This window comes from Limulus polyphemus, unplaced genomic scaffold (genome assembly GCF_000517525.1).
Source record: "Limulus polyphemus unplaced genomic scaffold, Limulus_polyphemus-2.1.2 Scaffold635, whole genome shotgun sequence".
Classification (NCBI taxonomy): domain Eukaryota; kingdom Metazoa; phylum Arthropoda; class Merostomata; order Xiphosura; family Limulidae; genus Limulus; species Limulus polyphemus.
Window position 1 is genome coordinate 115,201 of NW_013666245.1, and position 19,074 is coordinate 134,274.

General features: G+C 32.5%; 1 protein-coding gene across 1 annotated transcript in view; it reads left to right on the top strand.

Moving 5' to 3' along the window:
- Positions 1-19,074, top strand: part of LOC106459597 (Ca(2+)/calmodulin-responsive adenylate cyclase-like) — a 74,402-nt gene that overhangs the window by 16,575 nt on the left and 38,753 nt on the right. Inside the window, exons 2-5 of the mRNA XM_022386118.1 lie at positions 8,665-8,776; positions 9,898-10,025; positions 13,541-13,699; positions 15,592-15,736. Of these exons, the coding sequence (XP_022241826.1) occupies positions 8,665-8,776; positions 9,898-10,025; positions 13,541-13,699; positions 15,592-15,736 (544 nt within the window). The remainder of the gene's footprint in view (positions 1-8,664; positions 8,777-9,897; positions 10,026-13,540; positions 13,700-15,591; positions 15,737-19,074) is intronic.

The following is a 19,074-nucleotide window of genomic DNA, read 5'->3' on the forward strand; positions in this document are numbered from 1 at the left end:
CCCGATCTTTCTAGAACTCATTACATGTTACCAGAGTCACATGACTTCCGCTGTCGTAACAACACTGTTAAATAGACAGGCGAATCTTCAACAAATTATCATAAATACTCAATCCATGATGCAATCAAAATTTCAGTTTTATTTGAAATACCTTCAAGCTAAAATCCATTAATAGTTTCAAAATTTGGACTGCGACAGAAATTGGGAGATATTTTAGCTATGACATAAGTCATAAATTCTCAATTAAGTTGACAGCATACGAGAAGTGGCACTAAAGAGCTTGTCGTGTCCCCACGTGGGTCAGCGGTAAATTTACGGACTTACAAAGCTATAATTCGGAGTTCGATTCCCCGTGGTGGAAAGAGTGCAGATGGCCTATTGTGTAGATTTACGTTAAAACAAACAAAAATCGTAAAATAATTTGTTACCTTTGAAATTGACACATCATATGAAACTTGCTTTATTTGAATATATATGTTGATATTTGTGAATTCCTATCGGAAAACTTAACGACATTTTTCTTGATTAAATTTCGTATATCATTTATTTCATGGATACTTTTTCAGCATCAGTTACGACATTCGGAGTCATTACAGGAAATTTTTAATCGACTCATGTTGGACTTGTTACAGTAGAATAAAATGCCATAGAAATCGTTGAAAACTGCTGCTGTTGAATTAAGCAGATAATTCAATATGTCACCTGTAGTATATATTTTCATTGTGTTGTATTTTCAGGTGAGTTGATTTCTAGAAAGAATAAATTAGGTAGATTTGCTGTATAACTGGGGGCTTGGCATTAAAGTAAGAAGGTAGAAAACACCTGGTATGCTAACATACCGCAATTGTAATAGCTAGCAATGGTCGCTTAGCTAGTATACGTTGGCTCCATCCAATCAGTCTAAGGCCTGGCATGGCCAGGTGGTTAGGGCACTCGAATCGCAATCTGAGGGTCGCGGGTTCGAATCCCCGTCACGCCAAACATGCTCGCCCTCTCAGCCGTGGGGCGTTATAATGTGACGGTCAATCCTACTATTCGTTGGTAAAAGAGTAGCCCAAGAGTTGGCGGTGGGTAGTGATGACTAGCTTCCTTTCATCTAGTCTTACACTGCTAAATTAGGGACGGCTAGCGCAGGTAGCCCTCGTGTAGCTTTGCGCGAAATTCAAAACAAACAAATAAACCAATCAGACTGTCGCCCTCTGTCAATGTCCAGGCCATAACCTATAGAACTTTAGTGTAAACATTCTATATTTTTAACACTGTTTAAGATGGTCATGTGTTATGGGTAACACATTTGATAATTCATCTTTAACTGTCTATACGTAGGTACTATTTATATTATACCTTTGCTTTCTCTTGTTGTCAGTAAACGAAATTGGGTATTCAGCCATATATTCAATTCTGTCGTTCTGATGTTGTTGTTCTTTATGCCTTTGAGAAACGAAAATTATAACCATGTTATGTCCACTTCTTTGTCCAATTCCCTCCCTCCTTGTTTCAAAAAACAGCATATATAAATGGACGTATTAAGGATTCGATTTAATTATAAACTGTAACAAACAAACAAAGAAGAAAAAAGTTAAAAGTGTGTCGTGCATTAGCTTCCTGGCTTTTTCATAGTATGACTCACCATCACGAGCCTGTCCGGTTACTTCAGATGAAATGACTGGCGGCTACTTGTACTTGAGTAGACGTATAAGTTGTTGTACCACGTGTTGTGCCAAATGTCATACGGTCATAAATGAACTCGGTATTTTTTTTCAAAACAAAAATTGTGTCAGAAGGTTATTTACAGTGTTTATAAATATTGTGATTTGTTTCATATATCAAAGAGGACGCGTTTTATTGACTAGATGTAGTTCCGCAGGGTCCCCAAAAGTGTTGTTTCAAGAGTAACTATAGCCAAAATTAAGAGTAACAAGTATTTATATTTTTTGCTTTTGAAGTTCGTATGTCATGCTGTGTTGTAGCTGACAAAGTGCATAATTCTTCTCGTTATTTATGGCATGCGGATGTTTTACTGACGTCACGACAATAGAAATTGCAACGTTAAGTGTCCCTTAGGTGACGCCATTTTAGAGTCTACTGACTGGCTGACAGACAACACACTATTATATAATGGTGGGAGTGGTTAAAACAGGTGACCCCTCCAGGCGGCATTCAGTCCCCTTTTGAGGAAAAAGTGATATGACTTCGTTCAGTATTGTGGTGCAAATAATAGTAATATCTCTAAATGTTTTTATTTCATTTTATTTTCACTTGTAGCAACATTCTTTTTACAGTTTTTCAGAGATGTAGTAGCATATTGGGTTAAAATTCCATAGTTCAGTTTTTTGACGGAGCGTACTAATAAATACCTCTTGTTTTTTCAGTGATCAAATAAATATATTTCACTGTTCTCTTCTACCTTTGGCCTGATATGATCTGATGGTTAGGGCGCTCGACTCGCAGTCTACGGGTTGCCGGTTTTGGAACCCCTCGCCGAACATGTTCACCCTTTCATGCTTGGGAGCGTTATAATGTGACGATCGATCACACTTTTCTTGGTAAAGAGCAGCCTAAAGGTTGATGGTGGGTAGTGTTGACTAGATGCTTTCCCTTTATGACTTTGAAATTAGGGACGGCTAACGCAGATAGCCTTCAAGTAGCTTTGCGTCAAATTAAACAAACAAATCTTCTTTATTCACACAATATCTCTTTTATTTTGATGATATAACGACACAGTAGGCATCTCTTTTTCCAGTTTACACATTGCATCAAGAGTATCATTGAAATCATAAGACTAAATAATAACCTTTTTTCTTCTCGATGACTTATTTTAATATACATTTTCATTACCTTTTTCATAAGATACATGTTTCTTTTTTTACAAACCATCGTATCAGTAATTATATTTCATGATTTTCTAAATCATTTCTAAAACTAGCCAATGAACGCTATTTTCCTTGTCTTAATTATTCCGTTGTACGAATAATGAACTTCATTGTTATATCATTTATCTAGTTGACCAGGGCCGTAGCAATTGCTCCCGCAGATCCGGCGCTGTGAGAGGGCCTACCCTAATTAGGAGCCCATAGCGCTATAATAAATTGTATATGAAGGAAGCCCGATGGGGAAATTCTCAGGAGTGTCCACACATTCTGCGCTACGCATGTGCAGGAGACATCTCTTTTGATATCCTTAATGTGTGTGTGTTTCATAGCAAAGCCACATCAGGTTATCTGCTGTGTCTACTGAGGTGAATCGAACCCCTGATTTTAGTGTTGTAAATCCGTAGACTTACCGCTGTCTCACCGAAGAATATTAATACAATAACTTTTATCTCATTCTTCTAGAAAGCACAAATTATTGTTGTTGTTTTTTATTTAAAAATATTTTATTGTTGTCGAACTATCGAAAAATATTCATTGTCTCATCTTTTATTAAACATTTGTCATTAGTTTTTATTGTGCTATTGAATTTTACCTTTGCAATTATCATTTCATTGCGTGCTTTATTTTGGGAGTAAGTACACGTACGTCTTTATTATTTTGTGGTTGCAATCAACATCTTTACCTGTTATCACGATATATATGACACTTTATGCTTCACATCACTCCAGAAAATATAATCTCCTGGTTTGTGTCATTCTTCCGTAAACAGTTGTATTTCGTGTTCCATTGTTTCTCTACATATTGTCCCAGCAAATAGTTTCTTTTGCTGTCTGCTTCTCACGATATCTATACCTAAAAGTTTTACTGTTCTCCTGAACGTTATTGTAACAATCAACTATATTCCAACTGATGGCTCATAGCGTTAGTAAATATCTGTTCTATTGTATTGCTGTTCCAATAAATAGCATATTTCATTTGATTTACTGTTTCGTTATACAACTGCACTTTATTCTGGTCAGCATATTTATTCATCATCCTGTTCTGCTCCGTGTTACAATCAACTTCTATTTAACTTTCCAGTGTTTCAATAACCATTCCTAAGTGTTAACCTATTTTTGTAGAAACTGTTTTTTTTGTCGTGTGTGTGTGTGTGTGTGTAGCCGTAAGAATTATTTTCTACCAGTTGTGATACCATATAAGCAAGATTATTTTGTTTCCACTATTTCAAAAAACATTTCTTTATAATATTTGCATTTTTATTGTTCGAACAGTAATAACTCTTCTTACTCGCACCAAGCATCTTTCATTATTGTTTTTTACCATCATTGGAAATATTTCTTTGTTCTTGCATCAGATATTTCACGTTTTTCCTTAGTGTTTACTTCAATATATCTTCAGTTATATTGCATCTACTGTCTTAGTCATACAGTGTAATTCTCAATCCTTTAATCTTCTTTCAGTCTTTCTAACAGTGGCACATTTTAAGCAAGTATTATTCATTTGCTATGAATTATGGTCCTGCCACACTCTTTAGCCACAACCTTTTTCAGTCCTCCTGTGTAATAAGCGTCTTTATATCTGTGGTGCAAGATCTTTTATGTGGTTTATATGTGTCCGTACATTCAGGCACTTTGGAGAAAGAAACATGGCAAAACTATTTTGCGCTTTGCTTTTACCACTTGAGGTTCATCTCTTATGAGATACTAATATTCTACATTTTACTTTGGTTTAAGAAGTTCCCTGGTGTATAGAATTTATAAAAAACGCAGAAAGATTCGAACTTGTAATGGTTTGGTTTGTTTTGAATTTCGCGCAAACCAAACATACTTGCCCTTTCAGCCGTGGAGACGTTATAAGTGACAGTCAATCCCACTATTCGTTGGTAAAAGAGTAGCCCAAGAGTTGGCAGTGGGTGGTGATGACCAGCTGCCTTCCCTCTAGTATTACACTGTTGAATTAGGGACGGCTAGCGCAAATAGCCCTCGTGTAGCTGGGATGGGGATTCGAACCAGGCCAACATGAAAAATTGCTTCCCTCAGATTGCAAGTCGAGCGCCCTAACCACCTGGCCATGCCGGGCCAACTTGTAATGGAGTGTTGATTTATTATATTTCTTCCCCAAGACATTTTCTCTTACTGATATCGCGAAATATTGTTTTTCGTTCTGGTGTCACTAGTTAGATGTACAGCACATTAACTCACGCCATTCGTGAGTTAGAATAATTATGTTTGCTCTGTCGTTTAATGTTTTAAACATGAAACATGTATGTTTATATAATGAGTGCTTTAAGTAATTACACACGACTAATCGAAACATATTTGTCTAACAAATGTATTTACTCATCTTGAATCATGTCTTGATTAGTCCAGCTTGATGAGTGATGGAAAATAATCTAATACGCACCAGTGGTTTCTGAAACCTAATTTGAGCATAAAGTTCTGTTGGATAATATTTTTCATCAACGACCTATCAAGGTTGATGGAAACTAAAGTAGCTCGAAACTGCAGTCCTTAGCTGATCAAGAGGCTATCCAACAAGAACAATTATGTTTCACATATGTCAGACAAGTTTCGATTCATTGCATGGTGCCGAATCAAACCATCAATTTAATGTTTGGGTAAAAAAATATCTATGTATATTTATAACGGTAAATGATGTAATTGTGGTCAGGAGTGATGTATGACTAAGCTTCGTGCATTACTCGCCTTAGTTTATGAACGATTTGCAGTCCGGGTCCGTATTGTTAAGAAGTTTGAATTTAATGATTGTGTCTTAATGGCTGAGTTTCACGATATAGAATCCAGTTGTGAGTTTTTGGCATTGCCGGCCCTACATCATACTTTATTTTAAAAAATATTACTTGTTTCCTCTCTTTTTTTTCTTCCAAACAATTTCATTGACGTAAGTTGATAAGTGAACATTTGTTTTATTTTAATAATTCAATGGCAATATATATTGTTAATATCATATCAGTTTTGTCAGTTTCTTCATTGCGTTTGTAGAATGACTTCAGATATTGATATTATATCATACAGTTGGCGAGATTATTAGATTATAATAGATTATTAATCATCATTGGTTCTTCACTTCTTCGGATTTAATGTCGAGAAACTAACAATAACGAAAGAACATGTGAAAAAAATTTATAGCTGTACCGTCCCCATATTCATGTTTACATTCTTTTTGGCACTGCCAGCCGTACATCATTTTATACTTTCAATATGTTTTTTATTACTTGTTTTGTGACGTTTTTTTCACCTGAATGAAAGCTAGTTTATTCTACGAATGTGTGTGATTAACTTTAATATTATGTGTATTGATTTTTTTTACTCCCTCACTTCATACATATTATAAGGGTTGGCTCCCTGAAGATAACAATTGTATAGTTTACAAAGCATTGAGTGTTGCCTATGTTACAGTAATCTAATATTCATCTATTGTTGGCTTGTAATCCCTGTTTCACTCTGTACTTAAGGTTTTTAAAGGAACAAAAGATTTCTGTAAGAAAGCTAACTTCAAGTGGTAATGATAACATCGTCTATACTAAAATTATGATTTTTTTCTTTGCTTATACTAAGCACTACTGTGCTTAATGATAGCATGATCCCAACTGCTCTTAAAATGCTTTTGTGTTGTACTAAAGCCATTGCGAAAACATCACACATATTTTGACTAGCGTGGGAAAAGAAGAAAGATGAACACTTTGGCTCTTTAGCTAGTTCCCAGTTTTCACTTTAGTAACACTTTTCAACGATACCGGGAGTCTCACAAGCTGTGAAACACTCAATAATGGCATTTAGATGTTCAAATAAGGCTATAACTCAACGTTAGCAGTTATTTGTAAGCAAATCATGCCGTTTCATGTGCAGTTATATTTACTGTTCTTTTTTTAATAACAAAAGATTTATTGCTATAATATTATAATACTATTATTGACACATTGACACATGTTTATGAAAACGAGAATATTAACAAAGTGTCACTCCATAATGTGATTATCCAATGGGCTGGCCTAGGGACTCTTGTCCTAAGGGGGCGCAGAAAAAATCGAATTGATTTCGTTGATCACGTTCTTGCACGAATTTTTAATCGATTTTTAACTAAGATTAATAACAATATGTAGACTTAAAATATTTATTGTTTTATTTTTTATATTGTGACTAAGCTTCATTATTTGATTAACTTTAAATGATTTTATTATTTTATAATATATTTATCATTTTCGAAGAAAGGTTAATTAAGTCCTCTATTCGAGAATACACAGGCCTTATGCACATCATTCATATGACAAATAATTTTTACATTAACAATTCTAACGGGGAAAAAAAATAGCTCTAATAACCAACTTGGATCTGGGCTGCAATAATTTATACCCAGTGCCAGTAATATTTAGGATTTTATTCCCAACTTTTATTCTTCTAATGTACAAACAAACCTCCTGTTGTGTATTTGTCTGTTTGTTAATTTCCGGTAGAAATTATTTCCGAGGAACTTCAGCGATACAAGTCTTTTATTGATTAAACCAGTTTATTCTTTCCCGATACAACTTTTAGTAATATACAGAATGTCCACAGTCACTTTAAACTTAACAATCTTTATAATACACGCTATAACTCACAGTGATTCACACACTTTACTTAGGGTGCCTACTGTATGCTTGACTCAATTATCTCTATCTCTCAATGTATCTCTTCGATCTTTCTATCTATGCAGTTGCGCTGGTTTTTCTCGCCAGGCTTATATACTAAAAAAAGAGAGCGTCTAGCAAACACTCGGACATTCGCGATGTTCTCCGATAATTCTAGAAACACCAGCGCGCATGCTCCCAGCGTCACTCGACTTCCGCTGTCTTAACACTGCCCCTTCCTCAGTATTGTTCGTCCCAAACAAGTTCAAATTTATTAGCCTCTTTTTTGTAAACTAAATGTTTCAAACCAGAAACCATTGTTTTCCCCATCTTTGAACTTTGTTGAGAAAATCAGTATATTTTCTACAATAAGAAGATTTAAACTGAACACCTTACTCTAAATGAAGGTTCACTAAAGTTTTTTTTACAAAATGACAGTAACCTTCCTATTCCAGAAATCAGAATTTTTGTAAATAGATCTCAAAACCTTTTTTGTGCTAGGTTAGATTAGTTATACTAATTAGTTATATTAGAAATACTGGTATACTTTTTCTGTGTGCTCCACTACAAAAGAATCTATTTATGCTTTTATAATTTGAGAATACCACAATACAAATATTTCATGATTTCCCCCTTTTTATCCTTTGATAAGAATCAGAGATTTAAAGCTAAAATAACGGATAAAATATAAAGTTTTACTGAAAAAACAAAAACGTTTGAAATATATTTAGGAGGTTTTAGAGAGTACGCAAATGACATTTGAGATTTTTGATAGGAAGAAAGATTACACAAATGAAATTTGAAAAAACTATTTTTAATCTTAACATGAAAATCACACTACAAATATTTCGTGATTTTCCCCGTTTTATCTTTTGATAACAATTAGAGATTTAAAGCTATTTGATATTGTTATCCACTGCAGCCAAAGAGCATAATTTTTAGCCTTAACTAAACCTACTGTTTTGTACCTTAGTAAACCAGTATTATCCTTCAAGAACCTCCTTAACTTTACTATTCCCTTACTTCCTGCCCCAACCTACTATTTAACTTTAAGAACCAAGGATCACTACTATATATTTTTATTTTAATATTTAAACAGTTGAAACAGTTATTCAGCAGTTTGAAGTATAATTAAGAATATTTATAAGTATGTATATTTTCCAGTATTCTTTTTGCTGATATTGTTGGATTCACAGTGTTGGCCTCTCAGTGTACTGCTCAGGAACTAGTTAGATTGTTGAATGAGTTGTTTGGAAGGTTTGACCAATTAGCAAATGTAAGTATTGATGATAAACATAAATAAGCTGGCATATTCTATCACATAAATAGCTTGAATGTATTATGTTTAGTTCTATGATTCATTAATTTTGCATTTTTCTGAAAATTTATCATGCATATGTTTTCTTAAATATGGAAGTGAAAACATTAATTTGTAATTTAGAGATTCATATTTTATGTCACTTTAAAAAATTACTATAACCCAGCTCATTAGATAATTTGCTGTTACAATTCTTAAAATTTAATAGTTATGAAAAAGACTTGTATGGATGAATAAATGATAAATAAAAAAAATCTTGTATTAATCAGTAAATGATAAAGTAGTAACTTAATTTGTTGACAATTAACAACAGAAAAACGCTTTATTTTTCTTTTCTTTTTAAACAACATTTGAACCAGTAATTTGCCTGCTTATGCTGAATTACCTAGGTTAATGCCCTCATCTGTCCAGTACTTTCTATTTTGATTTGGCTGCATGAATCAGCAGCTTTATTTATATTAACTCAGCATGTGTTCTTTGTAAAGACTCCTATAAACTCTAAACACATTGAAGTGGTTTGTTTGTATTCTTAGATAAACATAACCAGAAATAAACTTACCAATGTTGTTACTGTAATTTAAAGATTGGTGGCTAAGCATTTTGGTTCAGCTCCAGCTGTCTTTTGGAAACTAACTTTAGATAAGCTGTTATATTTAAACACTAAAACACTCTGGTTTGTAGCACAGTATCCAAGGTTGATCTATTTGTGACTTAATGGTTATTGTCAATTGACATTATACTGTGAGTAGAGTCTATAATTGCTAATAGAAATCAAATTCTTAGATATATTGCAAATTATTGATTTTAATTTCAGTAAATATAGACATATTTACAGTATGATATGTTCTACAGAATATATGAAGATTTTAAATGAACAAATGCATTAAATAGTTTTACCAAAGATTGATCACACTTCTGAGTGTTAGACGATGTTGTAAATGTGTCAAATGTTTAACACTGCAACAAAATCATTTTGTTTCAGCATCAGTTGGCAATTAAATAACTTTTCATCATTAAATGAGACAATATGTGTAGAAGAAGAGAAGGATTATGCTTTTTTTCTATTATTTGCATTTCAGGATAATAATTGTCTTCGGATCAAAATTCTTGGAGACTGTTATTATTGTGTTAGTGGACTTCCAGAAGCTTGTGCGGATCATGCTCGTTGTGCTGTGGAGATGGGTTTGGACATGATAGATGCTATTGCGTAAATATAACTTATTTCTACAATATCTTTCATTGTAACTTGAGCTTATGGTTCAGCAATAACAGCTATTTAAATATATATATTTTATTTTGTAAAATGTATTCTAACTCTTCAGTGTCCTATATTCAAAATTATGTTATTTTTGTTAGTCAGTTCATCATTTTAGGAAATTCTTAATGTAATCTAATTGAAACTGTTTCTGTTGGTTTCACATCAGTGGGTGATTTCCATTTTCATAAGTATGTAATGTGCTCTGTTTCTTGCAAACTTAGCAACATTTATTCACTAGGATATTTGAAAAGCATATGTGTTTCTGACTAGATAATATTTCATGATAATGAGGAACCCGCTTGAAGTATATATGTGTAGTATAGATGGCTGATATGGATATTTAAAACACAAAACAAGTAACAATGTTTCAACCTTCTTAGGTCATCCTTAGGTTGGATATGACGTTTGAAAAAGTGACTGTTATCGATCGTGTGTCATGGGGATGACAGTTATAATAGGTATAAGATTGTAGGGGTGTTGTATATATTTAATCTATTATATATATAGTTAACATTTATGGAAATAATTAGTATACATATAGAAGTGTTCCAGGGTGCTGGTTCAATGTGGGTTTAAGTTGTTGTATTGGAAGGTGAAAAACTAAAGATCTTCCACTACAAGTACTTAAATCCACATTGAACCAGCACCAAGGAACACTTGATCAATCATTGTCACATTTTCAAATGTCATTCCTAACCTGATGATGACCTAAGGAGGTCAAAATGTTGTCACTTGTTTTGTGTTTTAAATAAAAGTTTTTAATACTCATATCAGACATTTCTACTATATATATATATATATAATTTACACAATAGATATTGTTTTGTTTAACATTAGTTTTTAGGTTTTTCCTTTGAGAACTCGGAGCCAATTTATTAGATACAACTAGTTCACATTTTAATGTCACCAGAGTTAAGTTTATTTTACTGTTTTTTGAATAAAGCATTAACTACAGATATATAGTTTGTTTTTACTGTATAAAATTTCAAGAAAAGTGTATGGCAGTAGTAGGTAATTAAAATCTACAAAGTATAACCTTTATGAGGCTCTGATCCAGAGGCGTTGCTAGGGGCTAAAAAGGTTGAGGCTCCTGCTCATAGGCATGGGAATTTTCAGCATTTCAGTATGATATTGATCATTTCAAGATTTTTCAAGACACTAACTGGGGACCATGGGTCACTTGTGCCAGTGCCTAGTGATGCCTCTGCTCTGATCTTTACAAATAAATTACCTGGGGGATAAATTAAGTCATAGATAGACTGGTAGCTATAACAAAACCTCTTTCTGCAGTGAATGTCAACACTTCTTTTGTGTTGTTCAAGTAAATTTAAATAATTAGTCTCCAAAGTATAAAAATTTTGCAGCATCAGTTGCAACAATAAGATTGAATAAATCAAATGTAACATAGGATATTTTGTTATTCGTAACCATTTATTTCCATAATGCCACCATAATTGCTTGCCATTTTTGATCTGAGTAGATTAATGACATAGAAATTTACCAATAGCAGTATTGCTCACTGTATCTGTTGGTTTCAAGTACAGTTCTCTGAGTTGTAGTTAAATAATATAGACAATTAAAAAAATCATTACATGACAGCCATTATGTACACCTGGTAATCAGTGATATTCTTATATAATGGGACAGACAATTAAAATCAGTAAGTAATTGCTGAGAAAACTGTGTGGGGATGTTATCAATAACAACAAGAAAACATTTGAAGATGGCAAAAACTTGTAGTTTATACCAAATAAAATCTGGTCATAAAATCCAGCTCATCTATTGACAATTCAGTGAACTGTAAACATGAAGGGTTTATTTGATTTTTCCAGTCTTTGAAGATTTAATTTTTATTATCATTTGTGTTAATTGCAGTGTCTTAGAAAGCATAGAAGCATCTTTTTGTACATTTAATAGAATTTTGTTTTCAAATGTATCTTTTGAAGAGGTGTTAAAGTCTCTTACTTAGCTGTAAACTACATGTATTTGTATGTGGTCCCTGAAAGCGGTATATTTCAAGAGTGAATAAGACCAAAATTAAGAGTAACAAATATTTGTATTTCTTGCTTTTGAAGTTCATATGTCTTGCTGTGTTGTAGCCTACAGAGTGCATAATTCTCCTCGTGATTGATGGCATGTGCATGTTTTACTGATGTTGCGACAGTACAAATTACAACATTAAGCCTCCCTTGTGTGACGTCATTTAGTGTTTACTGACTGACTGACAGATAATACACTACTGTACAGTGGTGTGAGTGGTTAAAACATGTGAACCACTTCCAGGCAGCCTTTGGCCCCCTTTCAAGAAAGTTAAAATATATTGATCTGAACATTAAGAAACTTAAAGCTTAATCTACTGGAGATATTATTTAACTTTGAATCTACCACTTTATAACTATAGTTTTATACTTAAGCAGTATGTAAAATACCAAGAAAAAGAAAGCAGTTTGGAAACATTTGTTAAATGTAAAGAGTTTAAGAATGATTACATCAGCATGCTTTTTAAAAACTTTCTCTTATCCTAAAATTGCTATTTTGTTTTGTAAAAAAAATGTTGTGATATTCTTGTAGTGATAGTATTGTAGTTGAATTTGTAGAAGGAAAAGTGTTTTTATGTGGATGTGGTATTTTCAGGTCAACCTGATTTCCCTTAGAGTGACAAAATAAGTTCACTGAATAACAGGAGATTCTACCAACATATTAATTACAAAGTAATTCTGAGTCCTCTGATTAAACGAGTTTGTGAGAAAGAAATATAGAGTGGACACAATTGTACACAAATATAATGAAGAATCTTTATCCAAACACATACACAATGTGTTTAAATGCTTGAAATGTTAGAAGGGCACTTTTACTGGACATAGACTACTTTCTTTCCAGAATATCTTGGTTGAGGTCTTGTCTCAAGCTAATTAAATCTTATATTGCTTAGTTAAAACAGTAACATCAGACTTACCCAGAGTGACTAGTACAACTCACATGACTGCTCAGTGCCATTTAAAAATAAGAGAATGGGTTACTTCGAGCTATTACCTGATCTACTGTTGCAGAAAACTGCTGTCTGCTTTACAGCTATTTCCCTTTCATGAACAGACCAGATGTTATCTCTGGGAGAATGAAACAGAACAATAGGTAGATAGAGCAGTTGTAAATTAACAACTTTCTTGACCATGTGTTACGTAAAAGTGCACATACACCTGCATAAGTAAGAAATTTCAAAACATTCTGTATTAGAATCTGAAGGTAGAAAATGGATGACAATTTCTGTAATGATCAAAATGATGGTATAGATAGATATTTTGAACTGCTTATGGCAGTGACGAACTTAGAAGTGGAGTTGTATCAATGATAATATTTACTTCTAGAACATAGTTATATGTTCGATGAATCATTATCGTTTTAACTTCATAGTAGTATTAGTTCTATGTTTTTACATTTTGCTTTAATGATATCTTACATTTCAGGTCAGTAGTGGAAACCACAGATGTACAATTGAACATGAGAGTAGGTATTCATACTGGAAGGGTGCTCTGTGGAGTTCTGGGCCTGCACAAGTGGCAGTATGATGTGTGGAGCAATGATGTAACATTGGCCAACAGCATGGAGGCAGGTGGTGAGCCTGGGTGAGTTGTGCTTCCATGTACTTTCATCAGAGAAAAGTATTATCCTGCATACAATTGATGCTGCACAAATTGTTTTTGAAGTTTAAACCTTTTTGTATTATGAATTTCAGTATTTAAGTTTGAAGGCAGATTTTTCACACATACATTACTCTTTTGAAATCTACTGCTCCATATTATTAATCAAGATTCTATAAGTAATTATAGATACCTACTTGTAAAATGAAAGAAGATTCTGAGTATTACTGTGTCATTGAGACTCTGGTTAATTTTTAATAGTCTTGTAACAGTAAAATAGGTCTACATGTGTTAAATAAATGTATTTGTTAAGTATAAACTGTTTTGGTCAAACGTTTCTTTATAATTTATAATTATTTACTTTTCTACCACGGGCACTCACAGAAATATTTTCAAGGGGGGCAAAACATGTATGTAGGAGATCAACTTTTACAATGTAAGTTCACAAACTAAAAGAATATGTGTTATGAATGCTTATGTGCAAACAAAGATTTACAGTTTTAATAAAAATCACTAAAAATATATAGGTTAACTAAGATATTAAGTTCACATCATAATACGTGCAATTTTTTATGAAATGTCCCATCTTGCCCCTTTCTGCGGGTGCCTCATGTTTTCTACTATCCACTGTTCTATTTTATGTCAGAGTTTATTGATCTGTCATGGTGTGTAAGATGCACTCTTGCAAATGAAAATTTTTCATATCTACTCATATTATCACAAGCTAGAAATGCTGTTTTTATTGGAGTTTCTAAAATACGAGTTTATAATTATATAGTTTCTATAAAGATTCATTTCAACACCTTTCTTGTCTTTTATCTTTGCCTTATAACATTATCGTTTATACAGCAGTGAGTTGCTCATTTACTTTTACTGCATAAATAATGTTTGTATAAAGTTAAATACCTGAGAATATAACAAATGTAATGAAAATCAAAACAAGTGTTACAATATAGAGCTTAACAAGAGAAAGACTGTTTACTACTTTTCAGATAGTCTCAGACAACTACAATTCATGAAAAAATATATTTTTAGCTATAATTCATGAAAAATATTTTGCTGTTGTTCATAAAATGCTTTTAATAATGAAGTATAGTATTATTTGTATGAATGTTATAATAACTTTCAAAAAATCTTATAAATAAGTTCATTTGATGTGAATGTCAGTTAAATATCCAACATTTTACAATGTATTACAAACATAAAAAACATTTTGCAATTCACATTTACTAGTTTTGCATTCCTAGCAATATATACTTTTTATATTTAAAAGTAAGTACAAATATTTATAAAACACAAACATATTGAGAAAAAATTAAATATGCTAAGTACTTAATACACATGTTTCTTCTAACAACTAGCATTCAAAGATACATGTACTTACCCTCAACATGTGTTATTTCTTACGTTTGAAGTAATTCAATTAAATTAGATAAGAAGTGAAAAGGGAAATGTATTGGTACTGTAAGCATAACATATTAAATGTTTTTTATAAATTTCTTAATATAATTTTTGGGTGAACCTGGTCATTAAATTCTCATCTTATTTGCAGCTGTTTATCCGAGCATCTCAATTATGAACGTACAGTTAAATAGTTTCTATAAGGATTTTGTAATGATTAAATCTTACAGTAGGCCTACAATGATGCACCTAATATTTTGCATATTTCACCAACTTCAAGTAGTCATCAGTCTGGAATTGTGTTTTTCAGATGTATCAGTAACACCATATTTCTCTGTTCATTACTTTGCTATCTACACTATGTGAGTAAAACTCAACCTAATGAAGTATTAAAGTTTGTGGTTGTTCTATCATGAACTGTGCTCTCTAAGGAAGTACTGGGATTAGAGAATATACATAGTTTTGGATGTTTGTAGGAGAGTCCACATCACCCAAGCTACACTAGATTTTCTTCATGGAGAGTATGAAGTTGAACTTGGTCATGGGGCAGACAGGAACATCTACTTGCGGGAACACAATATTAAAACATACTTTATTATACCTCCTGCTCAGCGGAAAAAGGTAAGTGGAAGTTTATTCTTCCCAGTATCTATTCTAATGTGAAACTGTATTATTATTTGCTGCTTCTGATGATCAGTATTTAGCTTTGTACCACTAATGTACATGAGCTAAAGTTAAAAGGTCTTACTGAAGTGGTACTTCATTTCAAAGAAATAAATATTTTGAAACAAAAAAGAGGGTATAAAAAACTGTTTTTGAAGAAACATTTGTATTATTTTTTTATTTGATATATGCATAAAACAAACATTAGAAACAAAGTATAGTTAAGCTAAATATACAGAAAATAATTGTTTCTACTCCATTTTTCCTATGAGTTATATAAGTGGCTTTGCACAACAATTCACTCCTATAGCTTTGCACAACAATTCACTCCTATAGCTTAGTAAAGAAAAGTGAAAAATAAAAACAAAATCTATTCTTAGGGAGAAAAAACATAGAAGTTTCAAAGTTTTAGTCATTTTGTTGGATATACAAGACTGTTTTGTTTAAGAGTTATTATTTGATTTATTTAGTATTTAATATTTCATGATTATTTAGTTTTCATAACAAGTGTTAACAGTTGATTATCTTAAAAGTGATGGTTGTGACAAGTTATATAACTTGGTATTAGTCATACATTGTGTATGCAATTTGATTGTTGTACTAGCTTCAGTAATATTGTTGACTTCATCTTACTCAAAGCTTCCAAATTTTTCTAGTTATGTGTAATATTGTTGCTACTAGAGGGCTAGATAGTTCTAGATTTTTCTGTTGTGTGTTATTACTATGTGCAGATACAGCAAGTTAAGGAAGATAGAAAAAAGTTAGTTAATGAAAAGAAAACGTGATTTTAGCTGGTGGGTGAATGATTAGTCTTAACAGGTGATTTCTATACTGTGTTTCACAGTTGTAACAACAGAGATAGGAAAAATTATTTGTCTTGTCAATTGGGTTCTAAAATAATTGAACCCGTATGTGTGGACTTTAACAAAAAGGAGACAATTATTTAAAGTTATGGATACAACTGTGGTAACCCATGGGGGTAATGTAAATGAATTTATTGCAGATTGTGTAGTAAGAAACAGAGTAGAGAAAAATAATTCATCTTGTTAATTGGATTCTAAAGTAATCGAATCATTCTGTGTGACTTTTGACAAGAAAAGAGATTTATTTAAAGTTTTAGATACAACTGTGATATCCTATCATGTAAAGAATTTTTGTACATACGTTTGACTTGTTTTGAATGCATATATTATCTTGAAATAAGTGGATTGTGTGCAGTCCATCTATTGTTTGAATTTATAACCAACAAGTCACAGACACCTACTGTAAAAGAATCCAAGCCCACATATATAAAACCCTAACACATTTTTATACCTAAAATCTGTGTCTAAGTACCATGTAATTTTTCAATTTTAGCAACTTAATATTTTATGCAAGGTATTATATTATCGAAAAATAAAAAAATATTTAATATTTTTAATCATAAATTACATTTTTAAAGCTTCAAATTAATATATAAATAGCAGTACTACTCTAGTATTTTTCTGGGTAAATAATCAGTGGTGTAGGAAGGAGTTGCAAAGTGGGGTTGCTTGGCTAGACATGCAGATTTTACAATGAGAGATTGAAAGTATAAGGCACTTCCAAAAGCAGCTCCCATGCTGCCAAAGGCAGCCCAATCTAGAGGGTCTGGGGGCATGCCTCCCAGAAAGTTAATATAATAATATAACTTACAGTTGCTATATAAGTCAAATATGTAAAAGTGGGGGTGCTACAGCAACCCTGGTTCTGAGGACTCTGATAATGAGCAATGATTTGTAAGGATAAAAGCCTGAAATCTGCACTTTTATGATGAAACACACATATTGCAAATGCAGATACTGATCACTTCCATTTATGTAATTATTTGTTTATCCTGTATTTTGATCGTGTATCATAAAATATATATGTAATAGAACTTCTGACAAAAATATTGGTACTGAAAATTACTCTCTAGTCCATTTTATTACTCTAAAAAGCCTCCACTGTTAAAATATGTTCAGAGCTTTTAAACTAAGGAAACAAAATTCAAGTTTGTAAAATAACAAAATATAAAATATTGTGATAAAGAAATCTGGTATAAAAGAGATACATACTGTATGTTGTTATTTAAGATAAACTTCACCAAATGGTCAAAACAAAAAATCTTAGTTTACCCAAATTTAAAGCTAAAAATACAATGAATATAAAAATATATTTTTTGCCCTTTAACCTTTTCCAGTGGCAATGCTAGGCATAAAAAGACTAGCAATTGCTTAGGGCTCCAAGCAGCTTAAGGGAGCCCCTGATTCAAGGTTTTTTTTCATCAGAACTTTGGCTTTTGCCTGTTTTAATAGTGTACTCGTTTGAAATGAAAAGGCATTTTCAAAGATAGTGATACCAAAATGCATCACTCCGTAATGGATGGACATTTAAAAATTGCAAAACACTTCTCAGTCATGCAAATGGATAGTGTTCAAGTGCTGATTGGTTGCTAAGTACAGTGTGCATGATTTGAGAAAGATGCCAGTGCAGTGATGTTAGTGTATGAGTAGAAATGACTATCTTACTAGTGTATTAGTATGTGTTGTATTTGTATAGTTTTGGTTTGTGGAAATATTGCAATTAGTATTTATTTAGGGAGTGAGTAAGGGGTCCAAAAACATTCCTGATTAGTTCCTCTAATGAGCTAGCATTGTCCCTGACTTCATTTAGACCTGTGTTGTCATTTTTATTTTTAATCAATTATAATACCAACATTTGGTATGCATTTAAGGCAGTCCTTGTTGCATGTTGAATATGATCTGATTTATGTGATGTTATTAAAATGCTTTGCTATCTTAATAGTTATTTTTCCAATTTTATATGTATTTATAAAGATTAGAAAAAATGACCTTTTTATTCCAGATATTTATAAAAGAACTTTTTTTATTTTAACCAACATTTTGCCTTTGCAGCTTCATCAAAGGTGAAAAGTTGGCTAAAGTGAAAAAGTATAAATGAGTATAAAGGTTGCTTTTTCTAAACTTTTTATCAAAATGTGTAAATCCCTCCAGTATGCACTCAGACAACAAAATATTTATAAAGTAATATCACATGGCCAGGTGGTTAGGGCACTCGACTCGCAATCTGAGAGTCGCGGGTTCAAATCCCTGTCCCACCAAACATGCTCGCCCTTTCAGCTGTGGGGGCATTATAATGTGATGGTCAATCCCACTATTTGTTGGTAAAAGAATAGCCCAAGAGTTGGCGGTGGGTGGTGATGACTAGCTGCCTTCCATCTAGTCTTACATTGCTAAATTAGGGACGGCTAGTGCAGATAGCCCTGTGTAGCTTTG